The sequence below is a fragment of the Kwoniella europaea genome, chromosome 1, assembly GCF_036810445.1.
Source record: "Kwoniella europaea PYCC6329 chromosome 1, complete sequence".
In the NCBI taxonomy this organism is placed as follows: domain Eukaryota; kingdom Fungi; phylum Basidiomycota; class Tremellomycetes; order Tremellales; family Cryptococcaceae; genus Kwoniella; species Kwoniella europaea.
The window spans coordinates 7,372,216-7,387,213 of record NC_089487.1 but is presented as its reverse complement, the minus strand read 5'-3'; the positions used below and the strand labels follow the sequence as shown (position 1 = coordinate 7,387,213).

The following is a 14,998-nucleotide window of genomic DNA, read 5'->3' as shown; positions in this document are numbered from 1 at the left end:
ATCGGTACGTTTTGAGGAGCTATTTTCACGCTGACAAATATAATAATGGAAATCTATGGCAAGGCAGATAAGTTATGTTTTGAAACAGTGTTCAGAAAATCACGACGGCAAGAACCGTCATATATCTAGGTACACCACCGTTCTATGCAGAAAGAGTGGCGCTTCGAAGGCGTTGCATCTACAGTATTTTCTGCACTCGCATGACGTTTTACATCTTCTTTATGAGAAGACGTACAAAGGAGTTATGATGAAAGGTCAGCCCTTATCCTTTGAATCGAGAAGCCAACACAAGGGAATGAGCTATAATCAGATATACCTGTCGGTATGTATACACTACAACCTATCATGTTACAATTCGTAAGAGTGGCGCAAAATCTGCTACTTGATTCGCAACGACTTTTCGCCACCACAATAAGAAAAAGCCCTGTAACGGGAGACCGTTGACTTCTCTTGAGGCACGCATAATAAAGTGAATGAGAGGTGAAGTAGTCTCCGTTTCTCCTTTGATCAGTGGGGTCAGAGAGCATTCGTGTCTCTGTTCTGGTGTCGCTTCAAGTCACAAAATATGATGGTGTATCTTCCTTTCATCTTGAAATAGCTTTAACAGACTGTTTGCATTGTGAGATCCCGAATGTGGGTCCAGAACATTGCTGGTAGGACTTTCGTGCCAAGCGAAGCTTGCAACCTATCAGCCTAAAATTTTAAAATTGCCAGCAAGAAGGATGGGAGTTGAATGTGATGTATTCTTCTTGGAAGAGAGACATCCGAATAGGATTACTAAATGGACCAATAGACAAAAGGAGACTGGTGTGCTACTGTACAGTATGCTTGAGGAGCCTGCAAACCCGAATGATCGAGGGGAGAGCTCCATCACCCATTAGTAACATAAATTAGAGGTACCAAACGTGGATAAAGGTGATTCTGCCATTGTTTATCGGTACATTGCCAACCTCTTATCAATATATTGCAATTTTATATCTCCGGTGACGAATACCCAGTTTCCGCATACATTTTCCAAAGGGATATTATCATTCCATCAAATCCCAGGATTTTTGTGTTTACAAATTGATCGGAAAGTAATTACAAGTTCGCGCAATATTTGTCCATCTTGGTGATAGCAGCGGCAAGCGTAAATATAGGTTACAATGCAACATCGCATGTTCAAGTTTGATGACAGGTGAGAACGGAATCGATTTTCGGGTATCAACTTCACCGTCAAGTCCACCCCAAACGAGTCGTAATATGTTACCAAGAAGCAATGACTTAAACGTGAATGATTTATTTGTGGACATACGTCAACCAAACGATTGCACAGCGACAAAAGTAAAATGTTCTTCGCATCAAATTATAATCACAAACAGAAGTCTTTTCATACAGCCCATCGTATACAATGACTCACACTTAGTTCACATACTCCTATTGGGAAGGGGTTTACTACCAGGGCATGGTTCTTACCAACAGAAGTAGAAGTATCAACAATGTCACGACTTGCACTTAAGATTTCGGCTTTCACACATTCGATGGACCCGCAAAAGAGCTGGTTTTGGAATCACCTCAATACGAAGATAATCATGATGTTTCTCAGTCAAGATCAAAACTCCATATACCACTCATTTCAATACCCCGCATCTATCAAGATTTGCATATACTCGTCACAGACAATAGAGTTACTCAGGACAGTCAAGATCAGAAACTTGGTTATCCGGACAGCGAAGAAAAAGAAAATGGAATTGATATATCTCTGACCGAGGTGCGTGATAGCCAGCTATGTGTGGAATGCCGACATACGATGAGCCGCATAAATTACGCATCACAAGGATGCCTAGGAGGATGGCCTGCGAAAATCGATTCTGCGCCCTCGAGTACCTACCAAAGGAAAGAAAAACAACGCACAGCAGTGTTAGCTTATTCCGACTTGCCTTATCTTCTTGCTTGATGTATCCGTATTCCTCCCCGGTTCCACAGATTTCGTCCTGCTTGTCGTTCCTATATTCGCAACTCATGACGTCGTCCTCTGTACTGATCGAACCTTCCAATTCTCTGTTGTTGTGGACTTGATAGTCATCCGGAGTATAGGAGGGAGACGAGAGGTGAAGTTGATGGAACAGATCGTGGAAATTGTGGGTGGAGACTGAGGTTGCATCGTTGGTAGTGACATTCGGCCTGCCTCCAACCCTGGAAGGTGCGATCGCTCTTGTGTACTGTACCATATTCGAAGGAATGACATGGCTGGAGATAGATAGGTGAAGGTGTGAGTAAGCAAGAAGAGGAAAGAAGTGAATAGTTGTATATATATATATATATAGCCTTGGCACGTGACTGAACGCGCTTAAGTGATAGCGCACCGACGTTGAGTAGATTGCAATATATCAGTATACTGTATGCGGGAGGTTGATGTGGATCACTGTCAATTTGCAATGCAATCAACGCGTTTTACACTGCACATCATCTATCAGAATGTGAGCCATCAGGCCATCATGCCATCATACCACATTAATTTTCTACTGTCAACAAATCGATATGAGATAAACTATCTAAAAGATACGTCGAAATGGACCAACAAAGTGGAGGTGGTACGTTGTAGTACGAGAACGATAGGATTTCCTTCCACGTGGAACATTCTCCAACTAGGGAGTTACCACCCTCCCTTTGGGGTATGTGGAGTAGCAAATTGATCTCTTATTTTGTATCTATGGGTAGTATGATATGCAAGAGGTGTGTATCTATCCTAGGTGCTGGTATCTACTATGTCACTAAAGTGTGTTATTGATTAAGACTATTCCTATCCAATGATCCTTATATGCAAGGTCGTGGTACGCAACTTCTCATCTCAGAGTGGCTAACCTCCACTTGCCACGTGTTTCCTGTCCTGATCGTATCTTCGCACTACAACGTAACCATCTTAAGGGGAGTCCGGGGCAAACATGCTCTTCCTCCCAACATTCCTTTACTCCGGTGTATTAGTGCGCGGTTTGTACTTTTGGCGTGCTATCTCCAAATATGGTATAGTTAGACATATAGATCTGCATACATGCGATGAGTTGTATGATATTTAGAAAAGATTAGAGAGCATAGGTAATCAATCGGCTATTCGACAAGGTTGTGATGTGTATATCTATATAAACAAATCGAGAAAGTAAATTCGATTCTGTATAGAATTAACCATAAATATGGTTCAAGCGGTTCAGAAAAAGAAGAAATACTTATGAAGGTCAGCGTGTATGAAGGAATAAACGACGACGTAGAAGATCCAGAGAGAAGCAAAGAATAAGAAATATGAGAATGGCGAAGGTATCTAAACCACGCAAGAAGAAAAACTGAACCAAGACCCATTCAACCTTCCAATTGATACGCACATGTTGAGATGTTATCATTTTGCGCTGTTGAAGCGAAGAGTGAGGAACGATTTTACCCTTGAGCAATCATGAGACGATTCTGCGCGAGACAATCAGCACAGTACCAGAGAAAGATTTGAAGAAATACTTACAGCCCAGACAATCCTTCGGTTACGACCAACGAAAGGATCAAACATATCTCTTGCGATGTCACCACCTCTTTCTTCTCTAGCTCTCTGTACTGTTCGTATTCTCTTTCCAATTGAGCGATCATCCCTTCCATATTGGGAATTGCTTCCGGAGTTCTGAGTTTCACCTTGTGTTCCTTGTCCAACTTGACGAGTAGGTCCCACATGTTTTTCTCGATGGCATCTCCCATACCCCATACTCCGATTTGAGCGATCGAAACAAGCACATCATGAACGGAGGGTCGATTTACCTCCAGCCATGTCAGAGTAGCTTGTCCATCTTTAGCACTTGTCAACGAGAATTAATCCGGTTGAGGATAGTCGAGACCGAAAGATTTGCAGATCATGGCGTTGATGACATATGTATAAGGGTTTGAGTTGCCCACCTTGCAGCTTCCAATGGAGTAGTGTTGTGGAAGATGATGGTACGGCATCAACTGGTCGTACTGGAGGTGTGGAAGATGGTGACCTGACATCGGTTCGAACCTCGAGTAATCGGCTTTTAGGCCGGTATTTGGAGGGTGGGCAATGTCTACCGGCAGTGTCTACATGATATGCATTTCTGGTCAGTTCTGTGAATGGTGCGATTCATGATCTGATGTAATGAAGTTCACTTACGGATCTTAACGCGTAAGTGAACCCTTTGACCTCATGGATGCTGTGAGTGAAGTGACCAGCCCCAGGGAATGGGTGTGTTGCTGGCTTGGGGTATAGCTCGAGGTGAACGATCTTCACCACAGAAGGAAGATTGACAGTCTTTGTAAGGTCTTGAAGAGACTTGATGGTGAGACAATCGGGAAAGCCGATGTCGTCTTTGAGTTTCCAATTCACCAATGAGTTGAAGTTCATCCTCTCACGCTCATCCCAATCCTTAGTTTCCAGTTGAGTGGTAATTTGGGGATAGCTGTGGTCACATAAAGTTAGCTCAGAAGTTGTATCGGACTTTAGATAGATAAAGGTGACTCACTCGTTCCTTGAATTGTATACATCAACAAACTCCCTCACAGCATTCTCTCAGATCTTTCTCTTGGTCGGATCCGTTCCAGCTTCAATGCATAACATACCATACCAGTCGACGAAGTTCCACACTGGTTCGAACCCTTTATTTCGAAGTAATAACCTGAGTAAGGCAAACAGCCTGAAATACCTGTTGGGTATCTCCATATTGCGTTTGTATAACTCGCTCTGGTCTAAGGTCTTGACACGATAGCCATCCTTGAGATTGTCTTCGTCAGCTTCCAACACCTTTTACCATCAAAGGAAGAGGATACTCACTTCTGGTCTACCTAGGTTAGGCCAATCTCTGGCCATATGTCCGCTTGGCATTGTGGGGAACTACAGGATAATAAACACATGTCAGCGCGATCATCGTTGTCATTTGAGAAAGTGAAGGAATCAGCCCTGAAACGACCCACCCAAATGTTAAGATGACTAGATGAAGTTGACTGTTGACCAATAACGGGGCGGGACAAGATTTGCTGACCAAAGTAAGTATATCTAGAAGTCGCAAGTAAAAGAAATATAAATGAGTCAAGAGGGAGGTAATGAGCGAATCAATTGTTATTGAGTAGGTTATTTATCTTGAGATCGTTGATATCTTCACAAGACTCCATCCACCGTAGGGTGTTCTTCAGACACATATCCTTATTCCCATTGCCCATTCAGCGGTTCCTCCCCAAAGGACATTTAAGACTTTGAGTTTTCCATGCTTTGTGTTTTTGTGCTTTTCAACTTGCGCACAAAGCGTTTTGAGGAGCGTTAAGATCATCCCGAATCAAGTTTCTGCCACGTATGTCGAACGTTGCGTTGGCATCGGGATCGTAGAAAACTATCATTTTTCCACCTTCTACGTCTACGATCGCCACCGCCTATGTATGACCAACCTCAGCCCGCGGCTCATTGCCCAGAAAGATTCCCAATCTAGCTGACTTTTCTCCTTTCGGCCACGTCAACAAAGCTGAGGATGTAAAGCTAAACCTTTCATTAACAGCACCTTGAGTATCGAGGCTCGATGTGATTTTAGACTCTTTCCAGGCTTTTTTGACGTCAATCATCGGAAACGGAAAAAGGGCAATATTAGGAAGGTGAGGAGAAAGTCGAAGCAACCTTGACGAAATCAATCCGTATGAGCTAGTTGGTTGGAATATGTCTTTGTTGTCAATAGAGAGAGGTGCTGTATTGGCCGACTGGTATTCTTCAGGTAGGGAAAGAGAATTCGATGATGAAGATCGATTAATGATGCTTTTCAGAGCTCAATAAGCTAAGCCTTATATGAGAATGCGTAGTAGAACTCACAGTGTATTCTTTCCAGAAGTAGACTCGACACAAGGGGATTGCTTCAGAGCTGCTGTTCACTGCAGGGATAGCGAAATGAGAAGGTGGGGTGAAACAATGGCTTCCAGCGATAGCTAGAAAACGCAGTGAGGCGAAGCCGCGCACCGAACCACCCTCGCTCAGAGTTTGCCATCCTCAGTGCAGGTGCAATGCTAATCTTTCTCTGTGTCGTTCCATGTTATCTTGTGCCCGGGGCATGCCCTGGTGCGTGGTCGATTTACGTGAGCGGTAGATCGGAGTGAAGCGTGTGATGGAGGGATGAAGGTGACTATGAATGATCTGCCACATATGAGCATGATGAGTATCACTCGATATTTCAAGTGAGTCAAGGTCATATGAGATTGCTCGGGAGGATAGTAATGGTCGTTTTGTGTAAGAGTAGAGAAGCTCGAAGTGTGGACTTACGGGACATGCCTCGAATCAGCCTCGACTCTACTGACTTTTCCCCTAACAGACTCTTATGTATGGCCATCCTAACGAATGATACTATCTCGTCTGCCACAGTACTGGGAACTCCAGGAGGTTCACACACAGCCAAATGGAATGAATAGTCTCGGGGTCATGAGAGATATGCAGAGCGAAGGGGAAAGCTGAACAGCGTAAGGTTGGGAAAATGTTACGACTCCTTCTCTTCCTCTATCCTTCTCCCACGCAAACTCAAGCATCAGGCGGGACTTCTTCCATGTCCACGCAGCATATGTAGTAAGAAGGTATCAGAGCAGATCGCCTGATAGAGGTTCAAGCAAAGATACCCACTGATATAGAAGCAGAATATGGCTAGATTTACGCTCGATGGGCTCACGAAATGTTTTCTTCCAACCTTAATTCCAAGTCACTCGTACTCCTCCTCTCTTCTATGCTTATATTGATTTTGCATCTCATATGCATGATGATAGACATTCAATGGATGGGGCGCAATAGATCAAACAGTCTAGAGATGGTAAATCAGACAATAAGGTCCTTGGGACACACACAATTGTAGATCCCATCATTCAACCAAACAGGCAATCCTTCGACGTCAACTACCCAAAATGGACTTCTCGTCATACCTCCACTTCCTAGCTTTTTCCAGCGCGTCCAAAGGGCTCAGAAGGAAGTGTGGAGGGCGCGCGGATGCGCCCCTTTGAGCCACATAAGCGGGAACAAACAAAAAACTCCTTCCGCCAAAGATGTCTTCACCTCCTTCGTTCGTCGTCGTTTGACTTCGCCCGGGGGCAACCCCGTGGCATAAGATAACATTGGAACGATACAGAGAAGATTAGCATTGCCCCTGCATAAGGATGACAAACTCTGAGCGGAGAGGTGGTTCTTCGGAACCAAATATTTTTATTATACCTCAGCTTTCCACCATTTTTCTCGCTCAACCTTCTTCTCCTTCGCTTCGAAACGCTCTACGCGGTCCCTGGGGACTCCCCGATCGTGGCCGAGCATGACTATGCCATGCCCGATCGTCCGTCTCAAGGTGTAACGCGTATAGCCACGAAGATGAAGATGAGAGGGTGAGGAGGAGAAGTGGAAGGAGATCTCGCTACACCGTACGCGACGTCTTCCCACCTCCATCTGACACGATGATCTGATGGTCTACTACATTCTCAACACCCCTATGGTCGATCTGGATGCATATCATCGACAGAGACGCATGCAATGGCAGCCCATGCATCAGATATGTTAGGTTCATACATAGACGAGCGAAGGTGGCGCTTCGCGCCACCTCGAAAGGACCTTCAAGGAAATGGATGCCGAAGGGGTCTGTGCGTTCGGCATCGCCTGTCGATCACTCTAGGAGGTATTCAATGCATGTGAGCTAGCTATGAGTCTAGGGAAGGTATACAATAGGTTTTTGATGCATACGGTCAATATAGATGCTGGAACACGACAAGTAATGAGGCTGTTTGTAGAAGGTTCCTATACTACTTTACCTCGATGCACCTGAGCTGCAACAAGCGATGCCATTCCTTGAGATGATATATAGACCCAATGCATATGATATACCGAACGTGTTTTAGATGCTTATGCTTATAAGATGCTATGCTGAAGATCGCAAATGAAGATCAAATAAAGATGGTTTGTATCTTATGAGCCATGCTAATCCATGCTAATGATCGTCCGTCACCGTTGTATAAGTTCGCCACCATACTCTTTCTCATCTCCGCTTCTCCGTTGCATGGCTATTGAGTATGTCCATTTTGCTTGACTTTCCGCCTGTCATCCGACTTGACTGGATACACAACTGGGAATATCGCCTTCTCGTCAAATGTATATGCGTCAGGTGACACTTTGATACAGAGATGAAGTACTGGTCCGGTATACAATATCAGTACCTTTTCTTCGTTCACGCACCACCTCTCAAGCTAAGAAGCTAAGAGGGGAGAAACTCACATATAGATGCAGTGAAGATTAAGAAAGAACCATATCCCGTCATCAAATGCCAATAAGCGTGACCTATGAACGTCATCCTATCAGCTTATTCCCGCCTGATGATTCTCCAACTGGCTTACCCTCGACGAGCACACCTAATGGCCCAATAGCGTCTCGAATAACCCTCAGCTGATTACAGAATATATTATCTATATTCCAAATCCCAAACCCTACCGCAAAAGTGACTACACCCCATGCCATCGTCTTCCCGATTTTGACTTTCGATGGGTGGTTTGGGGGGAGCTTGAATGCTAGGTAGGCTGTTCGGGTAGTGGTGGTTATAAGGATGATTGCGAATGCTATTTGGTGATATACCGGATTGGGTAGGTAGATGCTATATTAGATCGTATCAGTCATGTTGATCCAGATTGAGGTAGTAACAAAACAGTGTGAGAGGTCAACTCACTACGAAGTAGTCACGAATATATCCCAAGCTATCATCACCAAGGGTCCTAAAATACCATATCGAAATTCCAGTCCAGGTGAAGTTTCCAATATCAAAAAAGCAGCATATGATACGACGTAAATCTATGACGATATGGAATCAATCAGCTCGTGCTTGATGTTTACAAGTCTCGTCATCCGATGTATATTCCTACACAGAGGTACTCACCATAGGCAACTCATCCATCAACTGCCACTCCCACCTCAAACTCATATGAAACCCAAAACTACCTATACCTATGAGACTCAATCCAAGATAACAGTATGCGAACCTTTTCGGTAATCCATTGTTCAGTACGGAGAAGAAGCCATACAATCCTAAGAGGATGGAAGGGAGGTTGGTGAGGGTGTTGACTGTTTCCGCGATGTATGGAGTATGAACGTAGTTCTTCTCGCACCTATATAACAAACATGGTCAGTACCATCCTCTACAGGTTCACCTTATAATAGTGAATACGAGAGAAACAATAATTGAAGATATTGTGTAGACCTACCAATCTATCGTACTTGTATGTTCTCCCCAAACTGTCAAGCATGATCAACCATCATCAGATCATTACTCACTCTACACCCGAATTATATCTGAAGACCACTCACATCCTGAGGATATCTGATCGCCTCTCAGATTATCAAAAGCGCCGTCGAAAGCTCCCATCTCGGTTTATAATAGGCAACGTTGGTATCGGTATTATAGGAAAATATCTTCTATACACAAATCGCTCTGAAAGAGGTCTCTTCTCTTGCTTATCTAAGGTTCGTCCAGGTTCTCCTTTGTATCTTTCTTTCTACCTGGTATGAGACTCCTTTGTCAAGCTGGGAATGACCGCCGGTAATTTCGGCAGAGCAAGAGTAGCTAGCTAGCTTGGTGATCCGTTCTTTGGTATGATCCAAAGGATGTGTGTAGGTAGTGATTGACGGAAGTGACGTAACTGACCCGTTTATGAAATACGGGTAACTCAGAACGAATGATTTTCTATACACAACTATCGAAATGTAATTTGCAAGTACAATTGAGTTCGAAAAGCAGGACAACGTCAACGACAGAAGTTCGTCTATGATATATAAGTTACTGTGTGAATAGAAGGGATAATACCTTTCCTCATATAGGTTGATTGAGGGATTGAGGTCATGATCAACTACGTAAGCACAATTCTGAAAATAGGTCATGTAGGTGGAGGAATAGGGTAATGGAACGCTGGAATGTGTACCTTAGGTAAACGGCCGAGTATGTTTACGGTGTGGATGAGGAAGTGATTTTATACCTATGTATACTGTAGATGGTAGCAAAGTATTATAATGATTCATATTTGATTTGTATGTATTTTCACTATTTGATCATCTACAGGCTTGTTTGTTCAATATTGCAGCTAAGTATATAGGCTACAGTAAAATTATTATAAATGCCTTTTAGTTGATATTTCTTTCTTTCTCTTCCCACGATAGATATTCTCTTATTTCTTATCACTCATCGTCCCTCTCTGTCATGCTTTTGTCTCTTTCTAGTTCTCCATAGTATTTCTACGCCAATTCTCCACTCAACCTATCACCTCTCCTGATCGCACCAATACCAATGAACAAGATTGCCCCAAGACCGAAACTGATCAAGATAGTCTCGATCCATCCGAAAGCTTCTGCCGCTACGTTCTGCGAGCAGTAGGTCAAGGTAGACGATCCGCATCGTTGGCCTCCTCCCAGAGCGGCAGTGAATGCTGCAGTGGATGAAAGCCAGAAGATCCATCTGAATGAGGGACAATATATCAGCATTGTCATCTCGAATCCATACGGATGGCCATCGCAAAAGGAGAGGATGACTCACGTCAAGGCTAACCAAGCTAGGTGACTGGCAATGGAAGCTACGAAAGACAAGAAAGCAGTGTAGAAAGCGGCCTAAGATCGAAAGAATGATGATCAGCCGATTGAATAGTGCGCACCACATAGTAAGATGATCAGAAGGCAGTATACGCACGATGTAAGCGGCTGAGAAAAATACAGTCCACCATGATACGAATACCAAGAACTTGAGTCGATCTCGAATAGAGTTGGAAGGGTAGGTATCGTGGCTGCGCAGGGATTCATACACATGTTAGCTGTAATTTCTCTGATCTGGGAACGAGCAATTCAAGCGAGATGAAATGATTGTCACTCACTCATTATATCGAGACACTGTATATACCAACAGCCAAACGATCAGCTCATCGAATTCATTCTTGGATAATTTACTCGAAACTTACCTAGCCAAGCTGTGATACATCCTTCGATGAGAGCGAAGAACAATAACAACCCAAAGAAGATAGGATGTCCTCGTCGGATATGGATAGACTATAAGTGATCCCAGACAAAAAAAGTTAAAAGCATCGAGATGAGCGATACTCGTATGGAAGGTACCCATAAGTAGGTGGCAAGAGAGGAGAACGGAGAACATACAGTGTCGGCCATTGTAATTGTGTATCTATGTATGAACCGTAAGAACAGTCGTAGGTAAAGTATTTCTCGACTGTCAGTTGTGAGTTGTCGATGATGAATATATGTATGATCTTGAAGACTTGAAGTGCTGTTATGATGATGGGATGTCTGAGACTGAAAATGAGCGAATGAAAGACAGCAACAACAATCGACCCACTCCATCCTGTTTCTTGTGTCTTGTTAGCCCTAATTTTCTCAGCAACAATTGAAAGAAGCGACGTCATCGGCTAATGACGTTTACGTAACTGCACGTGCATCCAATATCCGTATATTATGACTCTTGTTATCATGGGCAGTATACCGTCGCATGCATGCATACGTCTATACTTGATCACAGTCAAGATCATCTCACCAAAGTATACAACGCAGTTCAGCATGCGCAGATCAGGCAAGGAACCAAGCCATGTCATTCCTGTAAAGTCTAACTGTATACCTCGAAAGATGACAACAGCGGTCTATTCCCCTGTCTGTCCGAGTGTCAGTGATGCTCCAAACAGCTCGATATTCGATATGCAAGATACAATGGATGTATATCAATAATGCATGATGATATGATGGTTGATTATGTATGAGTCAATGCAATAACAAGTCGTTCTAAACCTAGTGCTACCACCAGTTACAACAACTCTTCGTTCATTTTACTCCTGTATCTCCTCCTATTCTTTCTCTCTTTCCAAGCCCTCTGTCCTACCTCCCCGATCCTCACGGTACCCAATCCACCCACCAACCGTCTCTTCAAACTCCTGACGATCCTCCTCCTCACTCTACCCCTCTTCTCATCGGATTTATATATCCGTCGACTTTCTATCAACTGTTCATTTCGTTCTCTCACGGACTGTTCACCCAATAGGGCTCTCTTCAACGCTCGATTCGTTCGATTATTCAACCTAGTCATTCGACGAAGTTCGATCGGTCTAGCCAGATCATCTTCTCGGAGTAATCTTTCTGAAAGATCTAATATCTCTTGATCCGCTTTGAGCTTTTCCAACTGTCTATAAGTATAATGACGATCATCGTGTTCATGACCATCGATCATCATCTCAATTTCCTTCAAACTCTCCAACTGAGTATGATCTTGAGTCATGAACGTATTTGTAGTGATGGATGTGGAGACTATAGGCGAATTAACAGGTAAACCCAATTTCTTCCTCTGATAGTTCCTTACACCCCTAACAATCTTTCTCGTTACCACATCTAAAGCGGGACCATATTTCTCCAAAATACTCAAACAACCTTTCAAATCTCCCTGACCTCTTAGAGCTTGAGAAGAGACCACAATGGCTTTTCGATCTAAGTGAATATCCAATTCTCTCAAATCCGTATAACACATTAGGGAAGCTTCTGAATATTGCCCAGATTTATTATACGCTTGAATCATAGCAGTTATAATCTCCAATTCAACTTGTTTATCCCTTCGTTTCGAATCTTGATCAAGCATCAATCTAATTCTCTCGTATATCTTTCTCGATTCAATTGGTCGTTGAATCTTACCCCAACCGACTAAAAGGGTAAACAACATCGATTTGGTTATCCTACATCCAACTTGATCTGCTAAACCCAACAAATCTTGAGCCTGATACATCAATCCAGCATCTGAATAACCTTGCATCAAAGCGACAAAATGTCTTTGATCAGGTTTATACCCTCTTTGTATCAATGAATTCCAAACGATCCGAGCAGAGGGTAAATTGGATATTCGACTGGAAGTCATCGAGTCGTATCGTAATCGATTAACCAGAGATCGAGAACCGGACGTTGAGTCAACAGACTTCAAGGCGTTTAATATCCCCTCTAGAGATTTTCGGAATCGCGGTGAGAGGTTCATTCCAGCTGTAGGTGAGAAAGTGTTGGGAGATGTCGATGGTCGTAACAGGTCATTGTCCTTTCGTGAGGTCTTGCTAGTCCGAGCAATCGATTTGATAGCACTTTGGATTATCGAATCCAATAGGGTTTGAGTAGGTTTTAATGTCGACGAATTGATTATCCTTTCTACCCAATTCGCCAATTCCGTAGGTGTATGATGAATCGATTGTCTAACGAAATCCACGACAATCTTCAACGTCAAATCATCAGGTCTAACTCCATATTCATGTAAAAGGGCCAGACCCGATTCTATACCTTTCAATCCTCTTTGTCTACCCAATGCACCTATAAGGTAATTGAACGACTTGATATCCGGTTTGACACCATCAGGTAAAGCCCACTCGTTATCCGCCAGGGAAGGTTCAAAGATCGATATAGCTTCGTCGAGGAGGTTCAATCCGTTCAAAGCTCGAAGTAAGGTTGTGATGGTCTGATCGGTTATACCAACATGTCCAAATTTCATATCTCTCCATAACGATCTTAGATCTTCTATATTTCCCGTTTGACTATACAAGTCAAAGATCAATGTCGCAGTGGCAAGATTCGGTTTGACCTTGGTATGTCCATTGTGTAACGATCGGTTTGACTTGCTTGTATCTTGGATTCCCGTCCAATCGTTCAGATCAAATCTTTTCGCAAGATACTTGGCCGAAGTCAAATCTCCATTCTGCATCCTCAACCTAATCAACGCATTCAACAACCTTGCTGATAGTGGTATATTCAATCTCTCAATATCGCTCAATACCCTATTTTCAATATCCACATCATATCCCAAAGCTCTATATCCACGTAATATCGATAATTGCTGGGTCTGGTAATCTGCTATACCCTTCTCATTAGCTTCTCTAACTATATCTCTGGCAGTGGGTAAATCGCCGATCTCCAAATAAGATTGAATCAAGTGATTGTACGCTTCAGCTGTTGGTTGGAGATCGAATGCTTGATATAGTTGGAACAGACGGGGTATCTTGGTTGATTGAAATATACCAAAATGAGCTTGCAGATAATACGCCAGTATATCCGATGTGTAGTATTGTCGAGGGAAGGAATCAGGATTGAATAGTTCGATTATCAATTTCCATCTATAGGTCAACGCTAGATCTTCTACTATATTATCAAAGTGAATCACTCCTTCGTCTGGATGAGACAGTCGTTCTCTAAGTCTATCCTGAAAGACCGACTTGTACAATCTAAGTTGATTCAACCTTGAACATAGTCCTAAGAATTGTCTAACGATTTTACCCCTAAAGTAATTGCCTTGATTCAAATTCTCATGACCTTTATTACCCCCAGATAGAGAGAACAATATCGCTCGCAGAATTCTTAGTGATTTGAGGATTTGGTCGTTATTCAATCGACTTAGAAGGACTGGACGTTCTCTCAATACCCTATTGCATCCATGCATGAGTGATCGAAGTTCATGGTGCTTGATCAACCTAAGATCGGATTGAGGGAGGGTCGATAGTGTTAAAAGGGCTAAGAGAGGTTGAGAGACGACAAGACCTCGAAAAGTTTCTAGAGGAGGTAAAGGCGATGGAGGGAGTGTCGATAAGTCGTAGGTGTATAACCACGAATCTAACCATTCCGGTGTAGGTGGATCAGAATTCGGTTGAAGCGTATATTCATCATCGTTCGTTATCCCTATCGATTCATCCCTCCAGTCATGCCGCGATGATCGATGATCCTCCGCATAAGCCAATGCAGCATTTGATGTCATTCCAGATGATATACCTCTAGATCTTCTAGTGGCGGACGAAGACGCATCTTTGCTGTTCCTCCTTGTGACTGAGGTTGAGGTTGAGTCAGAGTGAACTCGCCGTATGGGTGCTTGAGCGATGGCGGCGGCGCGAAGGATAGCTTGCCGGGATGATTCTGCGGGGAGAGCAGGCGGGAAGGGAAGTGAGGAGGTGAGACGCCTCACGCATGCTTGACGAGTTGAGGAGAGCATGAGGA

General features: G+C 43.4%; 4 protein-coding genes across 4 annotated transcripts; all 4 read right to left on the bottom strand.

Moving 5' to 3' along the window:
* Positions 1–3,422: 3,422 nt before the first annotated feature.
* On the bottom strand, positions 3,423–4,849 carry V865_002811 (uncharacterized protein; the record flags this gene model as incomplete). Its single annotated transcript, XM_066226610.1, has 6 exons — positions 3,423–3,435; positions 3,488–3,803; positions 3,910–4,068; positions 4,138–4,427; positions 4,593–4,738; positions 4,799–4,849. 6 exons carry the CDS (start codon positions 4,847–4,849, stop codon positions 3,423–3,425), a joined length of 975 nt encoding a protein of 324 aa, XP_066082707.1.
* Positions 4,850–8,025: 3,176 nt separating this feature from the next.
* V865_002810 (uncharacterized protein) lies at positions 8,026–9,374 on the bottom strand (the record flags this gene model as incomplete). Its single annotated transcript, XM_066226609.1, has 7 exons — positions 8,026–8,153; positions 8,237–8,299; positions 8,356–8,609; positions 8,682–8,803; positions 8,889–9,117; positions 9,214–9,244; positions 9,317–9,374. 7 exons carry the CDS (start codon positions 9,372–9,374, stop codon positions 8,026–8,028), a joined length of 885 nt encoding a protein of 294 aa, XP_066082706.1.
* An 863-nt stretch (positions 9,375–10,237) lies between these two features.
* V865_002809 (uncharacterized protein) lies at positions 10,238–11,155 on the bottom strand (the record flags this gene model as incomplete). Its single annotated transcript, XM_066226608.1, has 6 exons — positions 10,238–10,457; positions 10,536–10,606; positions 10,686–10,779; positions 10,867–10,882; positions 10,951–11,038; positions 11,144–11,155. 6 exons carry the CDS (start codon positions 11,153–11,155, stop codon positions 10,238–10,240), a joined length of 501 nt encoding a protein of 166 aa, XP_066082705.1.
* A 643-nt stretch (positions 11,156–11,798) lies between these two features.
* V865_002808 (uncharacterized protein) lies at positions 11,799–14,993 on the bottom strand (the record flags this gene model as incomplete). Its single annotated transcript, XM_066226607.1, has 1 exon — positions 11,799–14,993. The coding sequence occupies one exon, from the start codon at positions 14,991–14,993 to the stop codon at positions 11,799–11,801; it is 3,195 nt and encodes a 1,064-aa protein (XP_066082704.1).
* Positions 14,994–14,998: the final 5 nt, after the last annotated feature.